The following is an 8,320-nucleotide window of genomic DNA, read 5'->3' as shown; positions in this document are numbered from 1 at the left end:
GCTCGCCACGGTCGATCAAGTCCTTCCCCTCCACCATCGTCTTCCTCGTTGCAGAGAGCTTTTGACCCTGTTGCGGGCCTCTCGTCCTCCACGGCGTAGCCAATCGGCCAGCAGCCCCCTGTAGGATCTCAGGATCGAATACGAGTGGCAATGTGGCATGTGCTAGCTCGCAAGTTGAAATAACCGCGTGAAAAAGACTACGGAACGACACGCACATATAAACACTGAAACACCAGCTACATCATCCATGGCCAAACTCCAAAGCATGTCTCACAAGAGTCACAAGATTAATTAATCAACGACCAGACAACAGTACAAAGCAATCCTCCCTGCAATAACAAACAGTATCAAAGAAACGAAATAATGGTTTTCTTCTCTCCTCCCTCCTAGCTAGCTACTGCTACCTCAAGAGTCAAGACGCCATCAGGCCACCGCCTGCATGCAATGCCAATGGAGCAGCAAACCTGAATCACGATGACCGCCCGGTGAAGGACTTGGTCGCCCTGAACGACGGCCGGACACTGCGTTGCACGACGGGGGGCGGCGGGTTGCGCGACAGCGCGATCGTCGGGGACCGGTTCAGCGCCACGACGACCTCCGGCAGGAGCGCCTGGGAGCGGTGCAGCATGTCGACCATGGACGGCGTCTGGTAGGTGTGGACGAGGCCCGTGAGCTCCGTCGAGTCGCCGCGCGCCGTGGCGCGCTGGAACGAGTGGGAACTCAGGCCGGACAGCATGTAGGCGCGGCCGGACTCGTTGTACCTCTGGGAGTTGAGCGCGCGCTCCTGCATCTCCCGCAGCTCCGCCACCAGCGCCTGCGTCTGCCTGTCCGAGGACAGCGGCGCGTGCGACTCCAACGCCAGGCGGCGGGACTCCAGGATTGACGCGGCGCGCTCGTAGTCGTGCTCCTCCGCGGCGGCCCGCGCCGCGGCCATGTCCTCCGTGGCGTGGACGCGGTGCCACTCGCGCTCCACCTGCAGCGACATCGCCGCGGTCACGGGGCCCGGCGGGCGAGGGACGGTCACCAGGTCGCCCACCACCTGGACGGTCTCCCCGGAGACCGCGTCGCGGTATTCGCAGCTTGCCCGGATCAGCTCGGTGTCCCCGTGCGCGGCCGGGACGCGCACGGTGACCAGGAAGTCCTTTTCCTCGTCGGCGTAGAGGTGGTCGATGTCGACGAACCCGCCGCGCCCGTTGCCATCCACTCCACTGGCGTAGCCGCCGGACTTGATGGACGTCACCAGCACGCCTTCGCCGGCGCACTCGATGCTCAGCTGCGCCTCCTGCACCACCACGCTGAGGAGGCCTCCCATGCACTGCGCGAACGCGTCCTGGATCGAGGAGCCCACGGCGTCGTCGATGAACGAGAACGTGCCCCTGGACATCTCGGAGAGGGCATGCATCGCCCTCGAGTCATGGTCCAAGCCGAAGCCGAAGGCGTGGATCGGCACGTGGTGGCCGCTCCCGGGGAGGATCGAGCGTGGGACGAGCCGCCCGTAGTCCAGCGGCGGGCCGTTCCGCGGTGCATGCGGGAGGGTGTGGGTGTCCACGCCGTCCGAGAGGATGATGATGCTGGACACGGGGTTACTCGCCTGCCTGTCCTCCATCACCCTGGCAGCTTTCCACAGCCCTTCAGCAATGTTGGTGCCACCATTGGCGACAAGGGAGCTGATAGCCTGCAGCGACTGGTCCTGTTCGAACTCAGTCATCTTCCGGAGCGGGAACAGCCTCCAAGCCGACGTGGAGAAGGCGATGACGGAGAGCCGGTCGATAGGGCGAAGGTTCTGGATCAAGAACCTCATGGCGCGCTTCAGGAGCCCAAGCTTGGTGCCCGCCATGCTCCCGCTCACGTCAAGCACGGTCACCAGGTCCAGCGGCGCGCGGGTGCCAATCGACGCCGACGCAGGCGGAGCCTTCAGGTGGATCAAGATGGCAAAGTTCTCCTGTGCCACGGTCTCTTGAACGGCTGGGAATTCAGTGTGTGTCGTGATCTCAAGTGAAGCAGGAGTCTCATCCCCATCATGGCTTTCGGACGGAGGATTTATCTGCTCATCGTCATCAAAAACTGCAGACTCCGGAGTGCGGAAGACTGGGAGCTCGTCCAGCGGATTGGCAGATAACATGCCCGCCTGGGCCCACCTGGATGGGTTTACTCTGGCTGTCCCATGAGCAGCATCTGAAATCAGAGGTCCCTGGAAAGGCAGCTCCTTCCATAAAGCACGGCAGATAGGGCAGACTTTGTTGCCGTGCTGCACATTTGAAGAGATGCAGTGGAAATGGAACTTGTGGGAGCATTCAGCAGTGAACAAAGCTTGGCCTTGACCGGACTTCATGGCACCGAGGCAAATGGCACATATCTTCTGAAATAAAGAAAACTGACAAAGTTAGAAAATGGCTACTTCTAGCTTGCACAGACTACATTACAGAGATCAAGATGCGTGGTGGGCAACAATTCAACACTTGATAAGCAAATAAATTTCACAGTGAAGCGCAAGATATCCTGAGAACAGGAATCACAATACTTTCTTAAGCATATAACACACAGGAAATCATCTGAACGACTCTGTAAGAGATTTATGCAAGCATGAATACAGATGCACAACGCCTCCATCAAACAATGGCAAAAATATAGATGATTTGTGATTGCAAAGAACAATATGAGAAGCAAACTCTGACTCTTCACGCCAGCAATGACGTCAGAATCAACGAGTTGCATAATGAAGTTTAATGACATAAAAGAAATATCAATGCAGACTAGCATGTAATACCTATCAACTTCTTATCAGCATGTATCGACTTCAAGTTGGCAAATAAGAATCAAAACTTATTGACAAAGCTCTGGAATGAGGGACGGTGACCTTACAAATAGCAGCAACAAGACTAGTAATAAGTAACAACACTGTCAGATGCTATTTCTGTAAATGAACAACATCAGTAAAAGAGGAGAACTCCCGCACGGTTCCCAGCAATCAATCAAGTTAACTAAACCATCCATAAAGCATTCTTTTCTTCTGTTTTTATCCTATATTCAAGCAATCTAATCTTCTATTTCTTTTGCTTTACATAAAATTTTCTGCAGGGAACTCCCGCACCGTACCCAGCAAAAAGAAAAAGAAAAAGAAATTATGCACAGTTTTCTATCAAAAATAAAAGAGCACCAAGCATGAGCCAGGTATATTAATAGGCTGGGATTTATCCAAAACGCAACACAAATTCAAATTAGATGTGTCCTCAACCCCCAAAAAAAACAGTGAAGTGCAGACACTGAGACACATCAGCCAGAGCTATCTACCAGTGCATCCTTCCATTATTCAGCTCTTTCCTTTTCTGAAAGATACCTATCACATGGGAGAAAGGTGTGATGCATCATATACATATACTATGGATTTCTCAGAGGGCCAAGCTTGAGAGTTGCAACCATGCATGTTTCAGAAGATATTTGAAACAGTTCTTCTAAGCTTTCAAGAAGCATATTTGTCAGAACATATGAAAGATATGATCTCTCAAATCATAAAGTAAGTTGATGTTTGCAAAGGTGGAGTTTCATATGGATTTGATTGCTGAATGAAATCTTTATTTTTTAAAAAAATATGCATCTCTTCTCTGCAAAATATTACTGCCTCTAACTTTATTTCCAAACATCCACCAGAGAATAGCAAAACATAATATACCTAATAGCATACTACCCATATTGCAACACGGTTTGGGTGCTTTGCTCAGCAGAATGATGTCAACGGCATAGGATTCAAAAGTCATATAGGCTTATCTCCTACATGGCAACACCCAACTGGTCAAAGTAAAACTTGGGCTGGACACAATATATAAACAGTAGGCTTCTTCATAACAATATACCCAACAGTTGTGACCGGTACTCATTAGTCTTTTCAGGAAATTGGGTACATATGAATGCAAGAGAACAAGCAGCCGAATTTTCATTTTCAGATCACAGATGGCTCCTGGAAATAGAATAACACCAGAACTACTGCCTAAATGGCCGGTTGCTTACTTGGCTTGTCTTACTAGTTCACAACACGCTAAGTATAATGTGTAAAAAAAAATCCATGGATAATAATCTGGAATCAAACATGAACAAGATAGTCTTTCGGGGGAAAATGAATAAGATATACGAATGCAAGATCAATTCAAGGAGCGATGAAAGCTGGGAAAAATGAATAAGAAAAAGTCTAAAATACGAGTTCGAAAGCTGGGAAAGCTTGAATTAATGGAAGACAAGCAACCGGTTTCCCCAAGCAATAAGAACTGCAAAGTCAGTGATGATGAGGTAACAAAATAAACCATTCCAAACTACCGTTTATCTTTCCTGAGTTTTTCTGTTTACATAAATCCAAACCACTGGCATGACCTGAAAGGTGATCCTATTTCAGATGAAGAAGAAGTTTGATCTTATAGTGAAATAAGAGCAGAGAAGAACAAGCATGCATCCAGGCCGGAGAAAAAGAAAAGAAAACGAAGAAGCATGCAGCAAAAAATTCTTAGATATGGGAAGTGTAAACCTCAGACGGCTGAAATGGAAACTGGAAAGAAAAACCCGGATATTTCTATTGTGTAATCTTGGAAACATAATCACGTCTCGGGGAATTTCTCTCAAGTTTCAACACAACAGCGATCCCCGCGGCAGGCAACCCGTATCGACGACAAGAACGACAAGAACAAGGCGATCCTGCGCAAAATCATGGAAGGAGTGGCGCATCTGATGCACCATGGGCACCTGACGGAAACGCAAGGCGGAAACAAGGGGGGAAAGAGATCTCACCGCGGAACTCCGGCTCCCGGACCTGGACGCCCGCCGCGCGGACGCCGGCGCAGGGGACACAACGCCCACCGACTTCTCCCTCTCATCCTGCTGCTGCTCCTCTTCCGCCTCCTCCTCCGCCGCAGGGAACGGCTCAACCACGTCTTCCAGCCCACGCGGCACGTCCTCGACGGCCACGTGCCTCGCTGGGAAGCGCATGCAGAGCCTGGTGGCGAGAGCGCGCCTGGCGCGCTCCCACGCCGTCATCATTCGCCGAAGAACTTGTCACAAGGCAGGAAAGGCGCCGCCTTTCTCCGGCGGCGCGGATGGTTTGGGGGATCGATCCGTCCCGCTCGCCGCCGAGCGGAATCCTTCCGGGTGGAACGGGTTTGGGTTTTACGGCGAAGTGGTGTGAGGAGAGCGAAAGCAGGGGAGAGATATAAGGGAGGAGGGAAACGAGGGGGACGAGGAATCTGTGGGGTTGTGTTTTGACTTGTTCTTCCCACTTTGCCCTTCTGAAGAGTAGGAATGTTTTTTGGTGTTGAATTTCTTTTTGCTGACGTTTGGGCGCTTTTTGGGAGATGACATTTGTGCTCTTTCTCTATGTAATGAAAACTTGTTGGCATCTTTGAGGTATTGATTGGAATTTGGAACTAAGGATTTCACCGGAAAATTTACGTGGAATTTCATATCTTTTTACTTATTTATTTAAATTCTTTGTGATGCTACTATTGCTGTGTTTAGACTAAAAATGATATAGACCTCTACAGATGGTAAGAATATATACTATCTAAGATGACACACACACATATATATACTTGCAATTTGAATGACTATATATGTCCATATGTAAACTTGTAAACATATATTTTTAAAAGGTAAATAGGAGGTAGGTCATATGGGTAGAATGGGAAAATATAAATCATTCCCTTTAACCTTTCTCTCGTAGAAGAAACTGATTGATTTTTAGCCTCTCTTACACTAATTCTAAATTTTTGCCCTCGCTCACCAACCCCGCCGCCGCTGTTTTGCTGAGTCCTAATAAATATCTTGTTCCGTTATCATATCTTCCCATAAATATACTCTTGTATCATATATCTTCTATTTGGTACTTTTATTTCTCATGAATGGTCACCAGCTGTATCACCGAATATTTTTTCCTAAAGGGCGGCAAGTGATTTGCTACGAAGTTTTATCTCATGAATGGTTACTAGCTGTATCACCGAATATTTTTTTTTCTAAAGGGTGGCAAATGATTTGCTACGAAGTTTTATTAGAAGGAAGAAGGCAAGAAATAAAAACACACCAACTTAAGAAGGAGGTTACAAACTATAGTAGGCAAGGAACAAAAGAAAAAACTCAAAACCACTGCAACAATAAAAATATGAAGGCCACAAGAACCCACAAAAAAGCTATATCACCGAAATCATGAATGCTAGCAGCAAAAGGAAAAACTCAGCAAAATAACCGTGCAACAACAAAAATGTGAAGACCACAACAAGCCATCAAAAAGCTATATCACTGAAATCACGCGAACAAGCAATGAGAAAGGAAAACACTTAGTAAAATAACCCGCAAAAATAAAAGCGTGAAGACCACAAGAAGCCATAAAAAGCTATATCACCAAAATCACGCATGAAAGTAATGAAAAAAATACTTAGCAAAACAACAACAACAACCAAAACGTGAAGAAAACGTAGCAAAACAACAAGAACAACCAAAACGTGAAGATCACAAGAAGCCATAAAAAAGCTATATCACCGAAATCACGCGAGCAAGCAATGGAAGAAAAAAAGCCAACAAAACAACATCAACAACCAAAACGTGAAGAAAACGTAGCAAAACAACAAGAACAACCAAAACGTGAAGATCACAAGAAGCCATAAAAAAGCTATATCACCGAAATCACGCGAGCAAGCAACGGAAGAAAAAAAGCCAACAAAACAACATCAACAACCAAAACTTAAAGACCATAACAAGCCATAAAAAGCTATATCACCGAAATTACCATTTGATATTTTCAGTAACACACCATTGACTTAGTGCATGATCCTTGTGTCATTTTATCTAGTCATATATTTTATATTAGGCATGGTCATTTTGCCATTGGGATCACACCTATACATGCATGGTCACAAATTCCACATCACATCTTAAATTTAGTCATGGTTAACCATTGTGCTATCGCAATCACACATATACCATGCATGATCAACATTTGTGACATTTGATTCACTCTCATACTTCCCATGCGTTGACTCAAACATGTACAACAATTGTGCCACCAAGTTATTCCTATATCACGCATGGTCATTTATGTCATATGAGTCACTTTCCTGCACTCTATATCGAGCGTATATGATTCATGGTCATCTGATTCCACATCATGCCTCAAACTTAAGGATAGTCAATAATTATTACATTGTGGTGGCCATCTGTGTCATTTGAGGCACTCATACATTCCAACTTAGGAATAGTAATTGTGGGCAGTTAGCATGCCAGTTCATGAACCGCAAGCGCACAGATCAGTTGTAGCTCTTCCTTCAGAGTATTCCCTCAAGATTTATCAATCCGTGGAACTTATAATGTAAAAACTATTTCAACTAGCATTAGCAAACATGATTCGAGTTTATAAAGGGTTCAGATCTAATCTAGCATGAACAACGAATGTACAAACACATAGCAGATATGAGCAAGAGATAACCAATCTAGAGCAACCTAGACTATGCATATGTTGTAATTCTGAGCAAAATAGCAAAGCAAGATAGATATGATTCTCATTCAAAGCCTCTTTAAGTATACACATCTAGCCAGACTCCCGAAAACCCCCACTTTACATGGAAGCAAACCCTGTCACGATCCCCCTATCAACACAGGCAATCTAAGGGTATGAACATAAAGAACATGTCATACTAATCGATAGATCAGGCATGCAATTCTAGTCACCACAACCATAGAAACACCCTAGGAAATCTATCATCTATATAGGTTGAAATAGGCAAACCCGACAAAGCTTGAAATCATAAAAGGAGGCACTTCGATCGCTAGAGAACCGGAAACACATCCATTCCTTCACCATGAATGATTGTACATCATCAGATCATCACTGGGATCCTAGCTCCAAAACTTTGATGTAGTTCTTCCACATAGGGTTACCATGTTGGCTAGGACTTAGCCTAAGCTAATCCTCTAGACAACTGCACGGCCCTCGGCTCTTCGGAATGGTGTCCTTCAAGCTCCTCTGCTTCTCTGCTACTTGCCAATAAATACATTTGATGGATGCCCATGATGATGGAGAATGGAGGATTTATAGTCTGAGGAAGTCGTAGTTGAAATGGGAAGTTGAGGGGGCGCAGGAAAGGGGTAGGCTGATCAGCTAGCGTGGGTCCAGGCCCTTCCTTTTGGTCTCTCACGCCTCCCTTCGCTCCCAAGTCTTCTCTGATTTTCTGGAGTCTTCTTTCACTTGCATGTGTGCCTGGCTCGATGATAACCTCGTGATGATAATGGTCCTTGATAATGTTCCAAAACTCTGCTTGCTTCATCTTGATCCCGAGATCAACTTGCCTTA

The 8,320-nt window shown here is 46.5% G+C and overlaps 1 protein-coding gene across 1 annotated transcript; it reads right to left on the bottom strand.

The window, feature by feature from the left end:
- Positions 1 to 282: 282 nt before the first annotated feature.
- Positions 283 to 5,122, bottom strand: LOC101754861. Its single transcript, XM_022823526.1, has 2 exons — positions 4,774 to 5,122; positions 283 to 2,359 (listed from the first exon to the last, which is right to left on the bottom strand). Exons 1-2 carry the CDS (start codon positions 5,020 to 5,022, stop codon positions 470 to 472), a joined length of 2,139 nt encoding a protein of 712 aa, XP_022679261.1. The 5' UTR covers positions 5,023 to 5,122; the 3' UTR covers positions 283 to 469.
- Positions 5,123 to 8,320: the final 3,198 nt, after the last annotated feature.

Source organism: Setaria italica, chromosome IX, assembly GCF_000263155.2.
Source record: "Setaria italica strain Yugu1 chromosome IX, Setaria_italica_v2.0, whole genome shotgun sequence".
NCBI classification, from domain to species: Eukaryota; Viridiplantae; Streptophyta; class Magnoliopsida; order Poales; family Poaceae; genus Setaria; species Setaria italica.
Note: the sequence above shows the minus strand (reverse complement) of the source record. Positions and strands in the feature narration are given on the sequence as shown.